Below are 21,377 nucleotides of genomic sequence, written 5' to 3'. Positions count from 1 at the left end.
TAAAGCAAATTATATGCATCATGTTGCAATCAGTTGTAAGTGAACCATTCCGTGAGGCTGGTCTTTCTCTTATGTTCCCTATCGACCACATTGTGCAAATCATCATCATCTCTGAATATCACATTATTCAACATCGGAAGATGGACTTGCAACCTTTGTACATCTGGCTTTTCATCATGCATATCATACTCATAAATGCGCTAGCATGCTTCTGATGCTGATACATAATGTGAATCTAGGTAATAGTTTATCTCATCAATTCCACAATCAACTGGGTTGTGTAGTTGTCCTTGTCCTTCCACACGATTTATCTGCATCCTGACGGTTGCTCTGTCATGTCCCTTATACATGTATTTATAAAAATACTTGACTGCAATAATTGTGGAACAAATTTCAACGTTGATATGTGCCTTGTACTTCATAGAGAGGAAAGGATTGAATGGCACAATCCAACGATTATCCAATATACTCTCTTTCACCCGTATCTTGATTAATTGTTATGTATCCACACCAATCTGGACTCTTCCATACTACTATATGCATCAACAATATATTGTTGCAATAATCTCCCCCCTTGTAGAAGGCACGCACTTGTATCAGGCCTTACCTGCAGAGACGGTACACATAATATATTCTCTGTGTCACACAATTTTTCCTTTGTACATCATGTAATGATATGTGAGTAGGAACATCTCTATAAGGAATATATAAATGCCATACATCCTCCCCTCGGGGAAATAGAGGAACATACATGAGAGACATGTATGATTGATGCAAATTTGATATTCTGGTTATCAATTCATTGTGTCTTAAAAACTGGATGTCTCGATTCCCAACATCAGAATCATCCCCTTGCCCTGGCATGATAGCGGCAACCTCGCTAGCTATTGGGACCAAGTACTGTCTTGAGGTTGACCAGCTCTCACAAATTACCATCTTCAAGTTTTCATGTGGATTTCTTCTCAATACTTCCCCCACAGCAACCAATGCATTGGCATACGGATTGCATTCATGCATCATCCTTTGCAACAATTCCAAAATGCCAAGATTCAAACCAGGCATCCCATCCAAACGGTTTTGCAACTCATGATCTGTATCATGGACATATAATTGTGCAAACTGTGGAAGCTCCTGTCTAGACTCATCAGGTAGCAAACTCCCGACCTGATGGTACACTGTGCCGTGAATCCGAAAATTATGTATACCCCTATTCCCAGAAAACATTTGATCAACTTGGGCTCCCAATGAGGCAAACGCCATGACACTATTATAGGCTCTTATATCATCCTTAAATGATCTGCTTCTAGCGTCACTTCCATGAAGTAGAACTTTTAAAATCTCTAGTGGATCTTCCAATGGCAACAATCACACACGACCAACTTTACAATAATACTTTCCCACAACCCTATGCATACATCTGGTCTCTTGCTTCCACGATTGAGCATGACAAAAACTGCATATGCAATCCATACCTCCAAGTGAATGAACAATAGGACTATTGAAAACCAATGGATACAAAGATGGGTACCCTATGTCATCCCTTAATGGAAATCGATGCAGGATAGATAGGATCCCCCTATACCCTAAACATGCATTCCTATTGCTGCCAACAACATGCTCTCGTGCCCTTGACTGCCCATAATCTCTAACTGCATCCAATTGAATTATTGTACCTATTACTGGAGCATCTATTGTATTTCTTCCCCCAACAACACAATGCTGCACCATCGGGGCAAAAAGTAGATTCTGCTGGCTCTAGAAAGTGAGAATCCATCCTTGCATGTGGCTGCACTCTCACACTTCTAATTGCAGTACAAAAAACATTCCCTTCTCTAAGACTATCAGCAAACTCCGTACTCATACATTCCATAGTTGTACTTGTACCTTGCTTTTTGAGCATTGTTCTCTACCTAGCAACATTGCGACATGCCTTACGTGTTGAACGCAATAAACTTCTCTTATCAAGAGAAGTTAAATTATCTACATTCCATTGTACATCATTATGTCCCTGCATTTGATTATGTTGTCTGCAATGAACAACCTCTACAATTGGCTCCATGTGTCTAAAACCTTGCTTTTCAACATTGTTCTCTATCTAGCAATACTACGACGTGCCGTGCGTGTTGAATCCCATAATTTTCTCCTATGACAACTTGTTTCTTTTGCCATTGTCTGTTTATGAATAGAACTATATATATCTTATTCTCTCTCTCTCTCTCTCTCTCTCTCTCTCTATATATATATATATATATATATATATATATATAAGGTTTGGGATTTATGGCATATAAGGCAAAGGATTAAATTGTTAATCAAATAAATGGAGTGTACATGGACTCATTTGGTAGAAGTAATGATGCATGCCAAATGGAGTCAACTAATAGAAATATTCATGCATGCTAAATGGAATGCTTGACAATGCAAAATGCAAAAATAGCCTATAACTTCCTATTGTAATTTCGTAGCATGAAGCTTTCACCTTTTTGCTTAAGCTATGCATCCATGAAACATATGTAGGTGTAAATGCTTTGTGGGTATGAGTGCATAATTGCATGCATATATGTGTAAATTCATGCAAACATATGTATGGAAATACTCAATGCCATGTATGTAGATGCAACCTAAAGAATATGATGATAAGACATTCTTGTAACATGTATTCTAGTAAATACAAAGATTGGGAACTAAGATGAACAACATAAGGGTGTGAGTACATGAACATGAGCGATATATGTAGGTAAGTTGTGTGTATGTATGTATCTACATGCATGACATACGCTAATATCATAATTAAATATGTACTCAAAAAGAGAGCACATTAAATAAATGTATCTGAAGGACTTAGGATCATTCAAGGTTACTCACATATATTTCACTCATCAAACTTTCTTCCTTACCTTCCATGACATATAACGATACTCCATCAATTGTAGCTCACAGATATCCATGCATTTCTATTTACATTAATTTGACTTACATTGCCACATATATCAAATAAAGATAAGAAAGCTCAAAAAAATTTATTATTGCAATTGAAAACCAAATACGGAAGTTTTGTGTGGTAGGCACAAAAGGCTATCCTACTAAATAACTTAAGATTGACCCCAGTATGCAAATAACATAGAAGAACTTTGCGATCCTTTACAAAAAGCAATATAAAAGCCCCAAAACCATCTCAATTTTCATGAGCTGTAATGCGCTCCAACTTACGGCTCATCCTTGTCATCAAGGTTGTTAGCCTCTTCAAACCAATTTTGAATGTTGACACCTCGGTGCACAATAGATCAACTTGCTCTTTTAGCTTGTCAACTTGCAACCTACATCCTCTATCACATACTACTGAGCCTTCTTCACCCCCCTCTAAAAGTTGTCGTACATACTGGTTCGTGTCATTTACATTATTCTCAATATGAGCAATCCTCTCAATGAGAGTTTCAGAGGATGCACCCCTACCCTCTGTTACCACTCCATCATTTTCACGATGGACTTCTCTCCATAAGGATGTTAGATATCTTGTATTCATAGCTTCACATCACCATTATGCTCGCATACATTTTGAATGGACTTCAAAGGACGCATAATCTTGGTTTGAGTTTGACTAAATAAATATATAAATTTTATGAAATTAACTAAATTAAGCATGTGTGCATGCATACAAATGTATATGTGCATACACCAACACACACTCACACCTCTACACATATTTGACTCACCCTATTTCACTATAGACTGTGTGTGTGTGTGTTGGGGAAAAACATTGGTCATTCCAATATGTTTTCTGCAAAAGAATATAGCTGCTTGGGTCATCTCCATTGATAGGGATTCCTAATCAGATGACTATTAAGGGAGGAGATCTTGCAAAATGTACATAGCATGGGCAACGTCAACACTTCAAGACTTGTCATCTCGACGGATCTTTATAGCCCAAACATCTTCCAAGGAAAATACTATGATCTTTGTAGCTTCCACAATGGCCAAGGAGGCCAACTTGATTCTAGGAAAGCTTCTTGAGGTTTTTCTGATGAAAATCTTGAATCCAACCTGGTTGAATGGCTTAATCTATGCCCTTTTTGGATTTGGAAATTCAAGCTATATACAATATAACATACTAAGAGCTCGACCGATGTGACTAAGGAAAATCAAGAGAACTTGGAGATGTTGATTATAGCATCTAGAAAGAATCAATGGTTGGATGCTAGGAGTCATAAATCAACTCCCTTTAAGGGGGGAACAGAGGTGTAGAGATGGTGCATGTTGCTTGACACGATTGTCGGGAAAGACATCTTCAATGAAGTTGTGAAAGTGCACCTATCCAAGCTGCTAACATATCAATATACACTCAAATAATTCATATGGTTACATCTCCATCGATGTATTTTTACTTTAGCACTCACAGAAAAATCTATTTGCGAGCTCTGTATGCATTGTAGCCTCTACATTACTACTTGCACCATCTATCGACATCCAAATTCATCCATTTATTGAAAAGCATTTGAACATACATCCATCTACTCAAGTAATTGTGCATTTACGATTGAGCATGCTCAAGCTATGATTCTTGCGAGAAACTCCATTTGTGACGAAATGCAGCAGTGCAAAGGGAGCTAGCCACACCTCAAGTGGCATAGTAGAAGAAAGGATCGAAAGACGGCACCTAAGAGACAATATTGGCCGCATGGACAAACAATGGGAGAGGGAGAATAGGAAAGAAGGAAGAGAATCACTCAGTGCGAGAGGGGGAGGAGCAATGAGGGTGAAAGCCAAGCTAATAAGCTAGGCACCACTTCTGCTCCCCCTCCTTCATAGCATTATTCTGCTCGTCTAGTCACGACTTTTCCTTCGACTTCAAGATATCTGAGCAATAATACTCTCAGAAGCTTCATAAGGAGCTTGGATATCAATGATAGTCGAGAGCTAGTGTAGTGTTCATCTTCTCTATTACTCATGCAAATAGCATACTCCAACAACGGGAGCAAAAGGAATTGATTATGCAAGGGAGCTAGATAATCTTATGCCAAATAATATTTTGATATCCTGATGCTTTCCCAAACTACAAATCTAGCATGGGAGATGGACACTATGCCCATACGGTATTTCTTCCTATAGCGAAGTATTGATGGCTGTCAAGGCTAGAGAAATGTCATCAACCAAGCATTAGAACCCGTTCTCTATCAGCCTGACGCTCCTTATGGGGCTCAGTTCCTGGTTCAATCTTGTTCGAGTTTAGCAAACCTTCTTCCCAATGGTTGAGTCTTGGTAGTAGGGAGCAACACTTATCAGCTTCACTCTCATAGGTGACCTTCCTACAAAACTTAGGGCCGAGGCATTTTCTCCTGCCTACCTTGACTCCGCCAACGATGCAAACCATCTGATCATTGTCACTACCACCATCCACGATTGTCTATAGTTAATTCATTTTCACGATTTTCATAAACGCTACATCTGCGACCAATTTTGGGCTCAATCTCGTTAGTCCTCCATTCACAATCCGGTGTTGCAGTTGCAATCTTGTAGCAAGACAAATCTACAAAGCAGGCCTCGAGCACCATATGAGCTAGCTCGCTGTTGCGGGCAACAACGTTTTTGCTCAACGATACTATTGGTAGAATTCTCATGTGCGATACTTTTTAATGGGCTTGCACGGCCTGATGGATCTCAAGGTTGGGGTTATGCCTCAATCCCTGCCAAACTTCACCCCAGCCACACGCTTCAGCCTTTAGCCAGTCATCACTGGCACTGTATCATTTTACAAATAGCTTCGTCTGGAAGTTTTATCTGTTTGGGTTACGGATAGACGATATGCTCAGCCATTGGCAAACATAAGAGAGCTAGGCCATTGCTGACTGTGGGCTCCGTTGATGATAAGAATGTGTAAAGAGAGAAATGGCATGTTACCCATGCAAAGATGCAAAGGCATTATTCAGCCACGGATTTGCAAGCATCTGAGTTACCGCTTGGGTCTTGAATGTTCCCCAGCCGAGCTTTGCCATAGATTAAGATCTCGGGGGCATTGAATGGGGGCCAATTAAGTGAAAGAAGCACGCATATAGGTAAATGTGCGAAAGAAAGGAAGATTGCAGAAACAAAGGAGGTCAATGCCCCCTGGAATGCTTCTGGTCATCCTTATCAGTGTGCGCTTGCTCAACATGACCTCCGTCTTCTTGTAACCTTGTGGTCAGTTGGACATCTGAGGTACTTTAAATCATCTCTTTTACCCTTGCTCTACGGGTGGAGGACAATAGGAGCAACAACGCAAGGAAGAGAAGGATCCTCCTCCTCAAACGATGAAGGGAGGCGGGAGAGAGGGGAATGGTACACAATGTGGAGGCAAGGAATGGCGCACTGTTATGGAGTTACGCAAGTAAAAGGAGTAAGCTGGGAGGCATGCTAGAGTTGCGGAGAGGAGGAGCTAGATAGGAGAGGTTGAGAGGAGGAGGTTGAAGCTTATAGATGAAGCATGGTAGGCTCGACTCTCTAGCGCCCTCCCTCAGCATTTGCTCTCCATCCCTGCCCGCTATGGTTTCAAAATGAAGCATTCAATGCTCCGCTCCATCCCTCCACACCACCATAGTTTCAAAATGAAGCATTCAATGCTTCGCTCCCTGCAAGCTACTATGGCCTCCTAGTCTCTAGCCTCACGACACATGGTGCTTGGAGGCTTTTAGTTGATCGAGATGTGGCATTTGGCTCTCCCTCCCCTCGCGACAAGTGGGAGGTTGGCTCCCTCCTCCCTCCTTAAGATATAGTATAGATATAGATATAGATATAGATATAGATATAGAGTATAGAAGTATAGATATAGAAGTATAGAGTTGAATCTCTGATTCAACTAACTCGGAGAGGATAACGTGGAGTGGGGAGCAAGGAAAGAACGAACGAAGTAAAAAGAAAGAGAAAGAAAGAAAGCAAGACATGAAGAAATAAAGCGTTTTACAAAACGCACATTTTATAATGGAAGGTCGTCTTCTCCAAAAGCTTATTACATATTCTTCGTCCGCCATAGCCAGCTTCCTCAAGCTCAACAAGCGCAAGCTCAAGCTCTCATCGCCATCTCCATCTCCATCGCCTCCCATCTCCATCGATCCATGGATATGGATTTCGATCCCCTCCTCACCCTCACTGAAAATTCCTCCGCCACCTTCTCCTCCTCCTCTAACCCCTGCCTCGATTTCTTCTTCCATATCGTACCCGATACCCCCCCCCGTCGTACTTCCTACCTCCTCTCCCTCGCTTGGTCCCATCACCCCCTCACCGCCCTCAAGCTCGCCTTCCACCTCCGTGGCGTTCGGGGTTCTGGTAAATCCAATAAGGATGGCTTCTACACTTGTGCTTCCTGGCTTCAGGCGTCTCACCCCCAGACGCTCGCTGGGAACCTCCATCTCGTTGCCAAGTTTGGGTATTACAAGGACTTGCTGGAGATTGTGCTGCGGGAGGTGGAAGGGCACATTGAGACTGAGCGCAGGATTGAGGAGCGAGAAGCGCATGCGGCCAAGGTGCAGCTAGCGAAGAAGAGAAAGAAGGGGATGAGATCATTTGGTGCTGGAGGAGGCTATTACAGCAGAAAAGGTAAGGCAGCACGATTGGCGAAGGAGGCAGGGGAGCTCAAGGATAGAGACACGAGGATCGCGGCGTCCTTGGAGAGGGACAAGGCTGAGAGTGAGAAGGCTGCGGTCCTTCGCAAGCAGAAGAAAGAGCGGATGATCGAGAGAGCGACGAAGAAGTATATGGATGATCGCAATTACGCCAAGCTTCACGACGCTGTTGCTGAAATCTTTGCGAATCAGCTTCTGAAAGACAAGAAGGCACTCGAGAGCAACAACATCTTCGACATCAGCTTTGCTGCGAAATGGGCTCCCTCCGATCAGAACAGCTATGATCTGCGAACGTGTATGTACCATGCCATTGCTCGCAGGATCTTCACCAAGGAAAATTACCCCGATCTCGCCGGCCTTGAAGGTGAAACATATTCATCTGTGATCGGAGACAAGCTGAGGAAAGAGTTTCTGGTTCCTCTTCGGGCAGCTCTCAAAGTTCCTGAAGTGTTCATGAGTGCTAATGAATGGAGCATGCTTCCTTACGAGCGCGTCCCGTCTGTGGCAATGAAGAATTATGCAGATATCTTCGTGAAGCACGATAAGGATCGATACATTGAATTCTTGGCCAAGGTAGCGTCAGGGACGAAGAAAGTTGCTGCGGGGGCTTTGTTTCCCCATATGATCGTGAAAGAGGCTGTGGAAAACGAGGGGGATACTCGCGGCATGGTTGCTGAGCTTCAATGGAAACGGATGGTGAGTGATCTGAAGGAGAGCGGCAGCCAGCTAAGCAGCAGTCTGGCGGTGTGTGACGTCTCAGGAAGCATGAGTGGCACTCCGATGGAAGTGTGTATTGCCTTGGGATTGCTGGTAGCGGAGCTTAGCGACGAGCCTTGGAAGAATCTCGTGTGCACTTTCAGCTCTAGACCCCAAATCCACGCCGTGAGCGGTGAGACACTGGCCCAGCGATACAGATTCACGAAGGCAATGGACTGGAACATGAACACTGATTTTCAGAAGGTGTTCACCACTCTACTGGAGCTTGCCAAGGCTTCCAACCTGCCTCCAGAGAAGATGATCCAGCGACTGTTCGTGTTCAGCGACATGGAGTTCGATGAAGCCTCGGCCTATCCGTGGGAAACGGACTACATGGTGATAAAGATGAGGTACGAAGAAGCTGGGTATGGTTCCCCGCCACAGATTGTGTTCTGGAATCTGAGAGACAGCACGAGCACACCAGTTCTGTCGACTCAGGAAGGAGTAGCGCTAGTGTCTGGATTTTCCAAGAACCTGCTGAAGATTTTCTTGGAGAATGGGTCGTTAGAGGACGAGCTGCAGGAGGAGGAGGAGGAGCAGCAGGAGGGTGAGACTGCCACAGTGGAGAAGAAGAAGAAGATGGAGATAGATCCCATGCAAGTGACGATGAAGGCAATATCAGGCGAGCTTTATGATGAGCTGCGAGTGTTGGATTGATCACAAGCGCCCTGCAAGCTTCCTTCTGTTTGTTCAGCATTTGGGTACTGTGCAAACATGCAATGTACAAACATATTTGGCTACTGTGCAAACATGCACTGCCTTTGCATTTGCTCGCATGAAATTTTGGTCACTGGCAACCATGATGCAGTCTATTTGAAGGTTCTTACCTTCATAAGGGTTTGCAGCAGAGATAAATAAGACTCACACCGGCAAAGAATTCCAATCTTCCCTTTCAAACTTGTGCAGCGGATTTGATAAGACGGTTTACCTTCCAAGCTTCAAAGCGGAGATAAAATGAATACCGCATATGCAACTACTTTCCCAGATGTGTTGCCATCTTCCTTTTTGCCCCCTTCAAGAATAAGCATCGACTCTGTTTATCAAGTTTTTGCTGCTCGATGTAAAGCTTTCAAGTTCTTGATATTGGATCTGCTAATCTTGTGAAATTTTCAAGTTCTTGATATTGGATGCGTTAATCTGGTCTGTGAGCCTCCCAGCTCTGATTTTACACTGCTTTTTGATTTTATGTCACTAAGAACTTCCTAGAACTCGACTCAGGCTGAACTGGATATGGCATTCTTCTGTTCATAGATTATATTGCATCATTCTGTTCCTTTCTGCATTTTAAGATGTTGCTTCTTCTCGTCTCGATATCATTCGTCACTTCTACATGAAAAAACTTTTGGGGCATGCGGTTATGCCTGATTGAGAAAATACCTCTCTGAAAGTCGGTGTATGCCCTTGACGTCTACAGGAATGACGACATTTATTATCATAGTGTGACCTTTTAACTTCTAGACAATGAATTAGTCCCATTTTGGTGTTCAAATGCTGTGGACCTTTTTAGATATATATGTATGTATATCTACGAATATATCGAGCAGGCATGTATATGTTTGCCCCCAATACACTATTGTTACTGACGATGCAGTTCACTTTTTGTGGACCTTAATTTTTCATCTGCTTAACTTTAATTCAAGGATGCATATCCTTGCAGCTTATATACTTTTAGATCGATCCAATTGCCAAAGTATGTATTTTGTGGTGAAATACATAGATGTGATATTATTATTTACACGCTTTTTTTCTCGTTTCAATATGATCTATCCTGATTCTTGTTCGGAAGAATGGTGTGAGGTTGCAGCAATGGAGCTGGGAACTACAAAACTAGGCATGTTCCTTTTTGGAATGATCAGTACAAATTTCATTGCAGGAAGGACGACCAGAAAGCTAGGGATGTTCAGCTAAGTTGAGAAAATGACCATCTGATGTAGATACACTTTCCAAAGGATTTGGATGCAAATTTCATCCAGCATGAAGGCAGGCTGGAAGTTAGCAGCAGCGAGTTCAAGAAGGTCCCTCTAGCGGTTGGAATCAGAGAACTATATTTGTGGCATTGGCAAAACTGGAGCTTAGAGTTTGACTTAGAAGTCTCTTAAGTGAGTTGGGCAGGAAAGAGCTCTGCGTTCCGTCCTCACACACATCAGGTTGAGCATTGTGGGCCTTTTCCACCACTCTCTACTCTATAGTCTTGATGGCCCAGGTCTTCTGTGTGAATCTGTTGCTGTATCCCAGTTTCTAGGATGTGGGAATCTGTCTGAGACTGATCGAACAGATGGGCTCCTCCTAGTGGCTTAAAGCTCTTGCAGCCGAGTAACAAAAGAGCACAACAGATATTTGAAGTGCCGGATAAAGTTTTGTTTATCTATCGATCTATCTATCTATATAATGGCCCTTATGGGTCAGGTATCTATATTGGCTTAATCTGAATCTAGCGCGCAAAGCCCCAACTCGTACCTACGATGGCCTGCATTCAGAGCTGTCATTTCAACGTGGAGGCACTGGACTGTGCCACCTAGCTGGACGCGGCTTTGGATTTTAAAATGTGAGGCCTTATCTCTTAATCGTACTGTTGGAAACATTCCTAAGGGCCTTTTCCCACTAGACGTTAGCGGAGTTTCTCATACTTTCGCGGACCCCTCAAACCCCCAAAGTCTCCATCCGCCCCATTTTAACCAAACCTTAGAGAGCATCCCCGCCATTGGGAAAAGCTCCATCCTCAATTGTGGGACTCCCAAACATGGAGGGTGTTCACCAAGGTAGGCTTATTTCTAGGGCAACCAAAAAACGTTGCTAACATCACGAAAATTTGTGATGTTAGCCTCGTTTTTCGGCTTCCCATGCATTAGGGAGCTCATATAGCCAATGAAGAAGGAGATCGAGGAATAACTTTTAGTGATAGATACTCTACGCTCAACGGAGAACTTGGCTTTGAAACACGCGGGAACACCTTGCCATAGTTCTTGGAATTCGTTCATCCTATTTTTCTGCATAGTAGGGGAATGTCCTCTTAATGGTCTGTCTGCGCTTGTATTCACAAGAGGGTGGACGTCCACTGTTTAAGTAACAAATACGTCGCAATAGTTTCATCCAAATATGGGTAGCTCGGTTGGTAAGGCTTCTATGCAAGGGTTTTTGGTCTTGAGTTCAATTCTCGCGAGTGTCCAAGAATTTTTGCTCGCCTGTCCATGAGTCAAACTCCACATCATATTTTTAGATTGGGCAGGCGGACGCATGTGAAAACATGAGGGAGTGGGCGCGCAATTTAATTGTAGGAGGTGCTTTTCGTCGATTTGTGGGTGGACGTGTGTGAAACCCCCCTTAGGTTATGTTAGTGAGCTTAACACAACTAGTTGTGTTAAGTTGAAGTTAACCTTAAAATGGAAATTACATTCCATGTGGTAACCCATTATGTTACACTCAGTGGTCTTAAATAAAACTTTCGGGGTCTTTTTTATACAAAATCAATCTAAAGATAGTTCTTTAAAGTTAAGGTCACAATGGATTCTTCTAATCAATCTTTTGAAGACCTTTCCAACGAGTACCCATGTTGTATATAGGCAATGAACTCTTGTCTCATTGCCCTTCGACAAATAAGTCTGCCTCATCACCAAGTGTCTCTTGGCTTTCTAGCGAGTTCCGAGTTGATCTTGACCATGAAATTTTCTTAACAAGAATCTTGCTTTAAGTATCATTCCCAGTGGTCACCCTTAAGTTAACCATTAAATTTTCAGATTCCAACTTTTTTCTCTTCTTAAAAGTCCTTAAAGTATCTAATTTGAAGGGGTTAAATTTACAAACATTTTTAACTGGCAGTTGGGAGATTTAACTTAACTACATTCTAAAAATGCTAATGCGAATGTACACTAGTGTGTAGACTTCGTTAAGAGTTTTAACTAGTACTCCCTAACTGGTAATGGGAATAGGCCCTAAGCTAATAAATGCCTGAGACTATCTTGAATATTGGGCAATAAGCCATTTTATCACCTATCATGTCCACTTCAAGTGGGGTGCTTTGTCCCGATTTTTGCATCTCTAGTTAACCACCTCATGTAGTCCTTTGGCAACATCACAATACCGCTAGGTGAGATCTTCAGCAATAGCAACAGCTCAGCATACAACTCTATCATTGTGTCCCATACCACCAAGAGAGACTCCTCGACATAGATGCTTCAGGCCATAGTGTAATTGATACCCCACACAATGGGCATGGGCTTCCCTAGTCCATATGACTACATTTAGCTTAGCCCTAAATCAACTCTTTACTCTTTATCACACCTAGCAACTTGTCCTTAGCCCTTCTTATCTTACTATATATTCAGTAGAGTGGGAGGCAAGACGTTGCCACATGTGTCCTATGGAGGGACATTATGTTGATTGAAGCACATTTGAATTTTGAATTTGCCACCTCTAGACTCGCTGTTATGAATGCATAAGCCCGTTGAAGGCAAAGTAGATTTCCCACCATACTTTTGCAATATATGGCATCGCTATTGTAGGCAAGAGAAAAGCCCACCCCTCTCCATGCTTTTCATCTCGAGTTGTTTTTGCAATCTATGGCATTGCTATTGTAGACATGCAGAAAACTTGTCATGACATGATTATTTGTATTAGATCCTAGAGGATCATTCTAGGGAATCTGGCGATTACCCTATGGTTGTAACATTGTAAATTGGCCAATTGAATGGAAAGGGTAGTATTGTGCATGGGTATTGCATTAATCAATGGTAGGCATGAAGAGCCATAGGCTAAGGGTAGAATAATGGGGTATGCCCAAGGGATGTGATCCCAAAAGGCATAAGGGGTTATACCCTCTCGCATTACTCATGGTGTGTGAGTATGGGCATTTGCATGCATAGAGATGAGCATATGGATTAAGCTTGAGATGAGCATGTAGGTAGAGTCTAGCCAAAATACACTCACTGGGCACTCCTTCCACCCCGTTGGAGGGCCAATCTCTCTGATGTTCTGCATCATTCTTACACATGAGCGTCTTGCATCCAAGATCGTGACAAGTGATATTAGAGCCTGGATCCCTTCCCTGTGTAAAACCGCCATGTGGAAGCTGTAGAAGTAGACACCAACGTAATCATTAAAGAGCAAACTAGGCCCTTCATTGCATTTGTTTTTTCTCTCTCTACTCCCGGTGTGTCGCACAATCTGCTTTTTTGTTGAATGTGAGGAGCCATCGCCCCAAGGTAGCCGTTGATAAGGTGGGCCAATCATGGGCCATCGGGGGGCCCTGGCTACAGCAGTCGCCTTTAACTAAGGCTGCATTTAGTGCATGTTGTCATGCGTAATAGCACAACGAACAGCCTATCTCCTGTGTTATTAATTAACCCCCCCACCGTCGCATAGTCCTCTCCTCTTCCATCATCTCTGCCTGTTCCTATTGGCTCTATGCAACCGTGTGCCACATAAATTGCACTGTGATCTGCGTCGTAAGCTACATTGGGATCTGTGTAACGTCCATGTGTAGGCATCGCCAATGGTGCCCGTGGACCCACTAGCCACCGTTAGCCCCTGTGCCTCTACCGCCGCTTGTAGCCCCATCAGCCGTCGTCACACCATTTTAAAAATCACCCCCCCCCCCCTTACATTTCAAAAAAAAATCACTCCCCCCCCCCCCCTCTCCCTTAATTCCCTGTAAGTACCCTTTTCTCCCCCCCCCCCCCTTATTTCCCTCTAATTCCCCTTTTCTCTCCCCCCCCCCCTCCACCCCCACCTTGCAATTTAAAAAATAATAAAAAGGGGCCATTATACATCGCAAGAGTCGAAGAAGCATTGTTGTATCGTAGCAAGTAACGAGGAGTGGGCGCTTCATTGAACGGGCATGGGGAAGTACCACTATTTTTGAACTCCTTCTTTCTAACACATTTAAGTTCATTTCACACACTCGTAGCTCATCACGAGCTTAAATTGAAAACTTGATTAGTTTCAGTTGCATTTCCAAAACATGGAAGATAATCAATAATTCACACCTGAAAATGTTCCACAACTCACATTAAACAACACCTTACACCCCTATCTACCAAAATGTATTTGATCCATTATCCGATAACCCTCAGCCACCTATCGAACCTCCACTAAAAATACCATCACCACCACACTACCCAGACAATGCAATCCAAGAATTTCTTCAAGGATTGTCGGCAGTCATAAGTGACACAATTCAAAGAGAAATGCCCTTAAAAAGGAAATTATTTGAGGATCAAGCAGAGCCTTTAGAAAAGAATAAGAAAAGAAGGTTTGATCCCAAGGAGCGGCTTGAGTTTTCGAAATACGACGGGGTTAGGCAACCGGAGAAACTCATCAATTGGATTAGACATCTCGAATTGTACTTTGTACAATTTGATTGTACGGAAGATGAGAAGTCAGCACTAGCTACTCTACATTTAGAGAAGGATGCATTACTTTGGTGGTCCGTACGCCAATCGGAAAGTAGTCCAATCAAGGAGTGGTCTAAATTCTTGGAAGAATTAAAGATGACATTTCTCCCACTTAAGTATAAGGAGGATCAAGTGTTTAAATGGGACAAACTAAGGCAATTTCATAGGGACACAGTGAGTGAATAGCTACGAAATTTTGGTCTTTATCCTTAGAGTTCACAACGAAGATGGAAGAGGAGAAATTGTATAAGTTTGGCCGAGGCACCAGAAAGGAAAGTCAATCCAAGAAGGAGAGAAGTAACACATGAGGCGTCAACTTCAGCTAGTTCTAAAGAAAATGGATGATGCTTTCCTAGACGAGCGGGAGTATGAACATTAGTAGCAAACCAACAAGGAAACCTACTCTAGGTGGACAAGTGAAACCTCCATTCATGTCTCCTCAAGAAAGGGATAGAATGTTTAAGGAAATAAAATATTTTGGATGCAAAAAGGCAACAGATCATAGATTCTATGATTTTCCGGAGTTAAAGAAGAAGATGGGGTAACACATGAGGCATCAACTTCACAAAGTAGACCCTTTGTTCAATCAGCTAATTCTAAACGAAATGGATGACACTTTCCTAGGCGAGCAGGAGTACGAACAATTAGTAGCAAACCAACAAGGAAACCTACTCTAGGTGGACAAGTGAAACCTCCATTCATGTCTCCTCTAGAAAGGGATAGAATGTTTAAGGAAAGAAAATGTTTTGGATGCAAAAAGGCAACAGATCATAGATTCTATGATTTTTCGGAGTTAAAGAAGATGGGTAAGACCAATGTATATAGGGCTTCTCACCCTAAGCAAGAGGGTGAACCTTCTTGTTAAAATATTGAAAAGAATAAAAAGAGCAACAATGCTAGTTTGCATTACACGTTTGGTCAACAAGACTTATTTAAGTTACATGGGTGTGTTGGGGGTCAACGTATCATCATTAACTACGATATTATCTTAGATAGGTTGGCTAATATAGTCAAAGTTAAGAAATGGCCTTTGAGGGATATGAGTATTAGTGGTGCATTTAGAGGGAATGAAGAGCAATGTACTTCTAAAGTCAAGAACTTGCTCTTCAAGATCCAAAAGTATGATCATAGAGACTTTCTTGTTGCTCCTTTGCAAGAAGTCGACATGATCCTAGGCAAGTCTTGGAGGTATGATTTCCAACCATCTATGGATGTAAGGAAACATACTTGTACCTTTGAGCACCAAGGTACAACAATCACCTAAAAAGGTGAGCAAGATATTTCCCATATTGCACTCATATCTCATACTAGAGCTAAAAGACAGTTACATAAGGGAGTGAGTTGTAGTGTGATATATGTTAGGGAAGTGAATCCCGAACATAGTGATAAGAAAACGTCAACATTTAGACTTCCTTAAGCAATTCGACGATTTGCTAGTGACAATCGGCATGAGTTGCCTATCTCTAGACCTAAAGACATACTATTGAGTTAATTCCAAGGTCCTCTCCTCCATGTAGAGCTCCCTATCGAATGAATAAGGTAGAGCTAAAGGAGGTAGAAAAGCAAGTTGCAGACTCGCTAGAGAAAGGTCTAATCAGGCCAAGTAGTCCGCCTTTTGGGGCTTCAGTCCTTTTAGTAAAAAAGAAGGATGGAACCTTTAGGATGTGTATTGATTATAGAGCCCTTAACAAGTTGACTATTAAGAATAGGCTATACCTAGAGTTGACTACTTGTTAGACTCCTTGAAAGGTGCCATGGTATTTAGCAATTTGGATTTAAAGTCAGGATATCATCAAGTTAGGATGAGGGAAGAAGACGTGCATAAGACCGCCTTTAGAATGCTAACAGGACATTATGAATTCGTAGTTATGTCCTTTGGGTTGACTAATGCACCTACTACCTTTTGTAGGCTAATGAGAAGAGTTCTTCAACCATACATAGGCAAGTACTTGTGTTCTTTGATGATATTTTAGTTTATAGCCAAAATGAAGAAGAACACAAGCAACATCTTGCAAAAGTGATGGAATTGCTTGGCGAGAACCAACTCTTCCTGAATATAAAAAAGAGTGAGTTCTTTAAGAAGGAAATAGAATATTTAGGCCATGTCATCAATGAACATGGAATTCAGGTTGATCCAACCAAGGTGAAAGTTATAAAGGGTTGGCATGTCCCTATGAATGTACATGAACTAAGATCTTTCCTTGGTTTATGTAGCTATTATAAGAGATTAAGATTGCATCACCACTTATTGATCTACTTAAGAAGCAATCAATGTATCATTGGGGTGATAGACATTCGAGTGCCTTTGAGAATTTGAAGGTTACTTTAATGACTAGCCCTGTGTTAGTTTTTCTGGACTTTGATAAGCCTTTTTTGGTCATATGTACAGATGCTAGTGGTACATCCATTGGAGATGTACTAATACAAGAGGGACATCCCATAGCCTTTGAAAGTCGAAAACTTCAAAGTGTTGAATTAAAGTGTAGCACATATGAGAAGGGACCATTAGCCATAGTTCATGCTTTGAAGTTATGGAGACATTATCTTTATGGATCCGACTTCAAGGTGAAGATAAATCATCAGAGTATTAAGCATTTGATTTGTCAACCAATAGTTTCACCCCGGAAAATCAAGTGGGTAGAATACCTTCAAGGGTTTGGAAAACCTAAGTTAGAATAACAACCTAGTAAGGAGAACACAGTGGCAGATGTAGTAAGTCATAGACCAAGTGTAAACTAGTCTCTGTAGTGAGAGAAGAATCTCTTTGTGCAATAAAGGACACCTACAAAGGTGAAAAATAATTTGGGACTATCTATGATGCATTACTTCAAGGACAAGGTGATTCCTTAGAGGGATATGCAATTCATGATGGGTACCTTCTTAGAGGATGTTTCATTTGTGTACCCTCCACTTTTAGATCCCTAGTTTTTGAAGAGATGCATAGTAGTCCCTATTTTGGAAATAGAGGTATTAGAGGAACCATTGACAGAATTGAGAGATATTTCTATTGGTCAGAATTGAGAAAGGATGTAACTACTTTAGTCCAACAGTCCTTAACTTGTAAAAAAGTTAAGAGTGATCATGGTAAGACACCAGGATTACTTCAGCCACCATTACCCATACCTAGTAGAGGTGGGAGCATACTACCATGGACCTTGTGTCAGGATTCACAAAGACAAGGACACAAATTGAGCAAATCCTTACCATTATAGATAGACTTAGTAAACAGGCCCATTTCATTCCTTGTAAGAAGAACACCACTGCCATAGAAACCACTAAGTTATTTATTAAATAAACCTTCAGATTACATGGATTAGCTAAATCTATAACATCATATAATGATCCCAAGTTCCAAAGCCATTTCTGGCAAGTTGTTTTTGAGAACTTAGGAACTAAATTGCAATTCTCCACTACATATCACCCATCAACTGATGGACAAAGTGAAATAGCTAACCAAGCTATTATCCAGTTGTTACGTAGTTATGTCCATGACAATCCTACCCCATGGGAACTATATTCACCTCTATTAGAGTTTGTGTATAACAACTCAACCCATTCTGCTACCCGCAAGGAACCATTTGAGATCATCTATGGCCAAATCCTTCCCACACCCATTGCTCATTTAGGAGATAGGATTTTAGCAGCTGATCAGTTTGTTGAAGATGTGCAGGAAGTACTTACACAGGTTAAATCACATATTCAATGAGCTCAAGAAGTGTACAAGAAGTTTGCAAATAAGAAGCGAAAGGATGTACATTATGAGAAGGGAGATTGGGTTCTTTTAAAGATTGACAAAAGGTGTATAAAGACAATTCCAGGAAATACCAAGTTTGTAAAGCTAGTGGTAAATTATTATGGATCTTTCCAGGTTTCAGAGGTTATACATCCAGAGGGAACTCCAACATCATACAGGTTGACACTGCCTACCATCTGGAGGATGAAGAATGGTTTCCATGTTAGCACCTTGAAGCCATTTAAAGGTGAACCACTGGTGGGGCCTATTGAAGAAGAAGAACCAGAACTTGAAGACGGGGTAGAATTACTTGTTTCGGAATGAATACTATTCCATGAGGTCAGGAGTACTAGGAATAGACAGAGATCTCAATATTTAGTAAAGTTTAAAGGATGTCCTATGGAAGATGGTCAATGGTACAATGAAGATCACTTGAAGAATTACCCTGTACTTGTTGAAGATTATTTGAAGGCACACAGATGAGGACATTTGCTTCTTTAAGCAAGAGGGCATGTCATGACATGATTATTTGTATTAGATCCTAGTGGATCATTCTAGGGAATTTGGCAATTACCCTATGGTTGTAACATTGTAAATTAGCCAATTGAATATAATAAAATATGCACATATGCATTAGGACCTAGGATGGTTAGGAAAGGGTCTTATTGTACATGGGTATTGCATTAATCAATGGTAGGCATAAAGAGTCATAGGCTAAGGGTAGAATAATGGGGTATGCCCAAGGGATGTGATCCCAAAAGGTAGGAGGGGTTGCACCCTCTCGCATTATTCATGGTGTGTGAGTATGGGCATTTGCACGCATATGGAGTGTGGCTTGAGATGAGCAGATAGGCAAAGTCTAGCAAAAATACTCACATTGGCACTCCTTCCACCCCATTTGGAGGGCCAATCTCTCTCAAGTTCTGCATCATTCTCACACATGAGCATCCTGCATCCAATATCATGACAAAACTAGAAGCAGAAAGCTTTGGCAAAGGTAGGGCATCAGCCTTCTTCTATGGACAAGCAACCAGTAGCAAGAGAGGTAGTTCAAGCTACAATGAACAAGTTCGAAAGCTGCAAAATGGGCATCAAGGAGGGTAAAGCAAAGGAATTAATACCGTTTCAAGCCAATGCCAATGAAGGAATCAGACCACTCATGTACGCTGGGGAAGTCGACCAATTTCTCGCTGAGCTCAAGGCCAGAGGTGGGTTAAAGGTGACGTCAATACAGCGGGAGGCGACAGGGACAGAGGCGGGTGAGTTGGTATGGGAGGCGCAGAGGGGGGAGCTGGGTGGAGGAGGGGGGTTAATAGTGATTTGTCTCTTCAAGCAAGACGTACTGCTCTTTATGAAGTCTCAACTTCTTTCATGTGCCTCCACCTTCCTCATCATCGCTAGCCCGCGAGATGACTTCACAGGTCCTATCCTGATCCACTTCCAAAACCCTTATACTCTCAAGTTACATCAGTCGATGACAGGGGTAAGACAATTGAAGCATCCAGAGAGCTCATTTGCATCAAGCAGTCGATGCAACTCTAAGGAGACTTTCTTCATCGACATCAGCTTTCATCAAGCGGCGTCTTCTAGATTTCCCCCCTCCTGCCTCCAGCTCCTTCCTCAACAGTCCTGTACATTCTCACGTCATGGTTCCCTTCACCTTCCTGCCGGTCATGGAGTTCATCAACTGTTAGCTTGAAATCTCAGCTGCGCCAGCAAGGAAGCTTTATGACCCAAAAAAAGTCAACACAAAGTGCTGAACAACACACAAATAAAATAATCTCAAAGATCCTGGCCGCATTGGCAAATGATGGCATAAATGACTTTATGAGAAGAACAAGCAAATCAACAACAAAGGCAAGAGAAGATGGATTGAATGCCAAAGGGGTCTTTGTTTTGAAATACAATACAAGACATGCCAACGGTAATAGTTGGGGAGGAGCCAATGGGCAGAGCTATGGAGTGTTACATGTGGTAGCTCTGATAGGATGAAGCTACCAACGAAGGCAAGGCACTTAACCAATGACAACGGTGGAAGCAGATAATGTGCAAAGCAGACAAGCAATCACTGCCCTTCTTCTTTTGACTATTTTATGAAGCTTGAACATTTTTTCTTATGGGCATTCGATTGGGACTCTTTGCTGCTACAAACCTCTTGGAAGTTGTTGCTACCGTGGCTTGACGCTAGGGGTTGCAAGTTCCATGAGACAAGGAGGAGAGGATTAAGAAATGTTGTAGCAAAGCTCCTTCATGGAATATGGCTACAAGGGCGGAGCAGTGGAAGTAGAAGGTAGCCTATGACAGAAGCTGCAGCTGCATAGCCACTCATAGCCTCTCCCTTCTTCACTCTAGCATTCACACCTCCCCACAAAATCTCATTAAGCGATATGTGCTGTCATAAATTTGCAAGTCATTTTGCCTATCGGAGAGTATGGAGTTGCTTTCTTGGGTTGTGATGAGACATGTCCAATCTTAAGAGTGGAACAGATCACCTCTTTAGCTAAGCCCAGGGTTGTGGAACAGAATATCCCTAGGACCATAGCACACCGTGGGAGGCAAGGTAGACAAAGCTTGACCTTTTGGTCATCCTTCAAGAATGTGGCAAATAAAGTATAGATTGTAGTCAAAATGGAAGTGACGACATCTCATGGTTGTGCATTTTTATGATCCTTAAGCGGTGAATGATTGAATCATTACTAAGAATAATGACCCTGATTGAATTTGATTGAATGATTGAATCAGAACTAATAATAGTGTCTGGTCCAGATTGAAGAATTTGATGTTAAGGTGCTATCTCCTACAATCTGTGCCTCATTTTCGGTCCTGATTGAAGAGTCCAATATCTATCAAACACTTGCAGGTCGCTTTTGCAATTTACGATCGACAACAAGTAGTTAAAAATGACCT

General features: G+C 42.1%; 1 protein-coding gene across 1 annotated transcript; it reads left to right on the top strand.

The window, feature by feature from the left end:
• Window positions 1-6,964: 6,964 nt before the first annotated feature.
• On the top strand, window positions 6,965-9,425 carry LOC147885671 (uncharacterized). Its single transcript, XM_087396829.1, has one exon. It carries the CDS (start codon window positions 7,086-7,088, stop codon window positions 9,003-9,005), a length of 1,920 nt encoding a protein of 639 aa, XP_087252955.1. The 5' UTR covers window positions 6,965-7,085; the 3' UTR covers window positions 9,006-9,425.
• Window positions 9,426-21,377: the final 11,952 nt, after the last annotated feature.

This window comes from Dipteris shenzhenensis, chromosome 25 (assembly GCF_047967505.1).
Source record: "Dipteris shenzhenensis isolate YYH24624 ecotype China chromosome 25, Dip_SZ_1.0, whole genome shotgun sequence".
Lineage (NCBI taxonomy): Eukaryota > Viridiplantae > Streptophyta > Polypodiopsida > Gleicheniales > Dipteridaceae > Dipteris > Dipteris shenzhenensis.
Note: the sequence above shows the minus strand (reverse complement) of the source record. Positions and strands in the feature narration are given on the sequence as shown.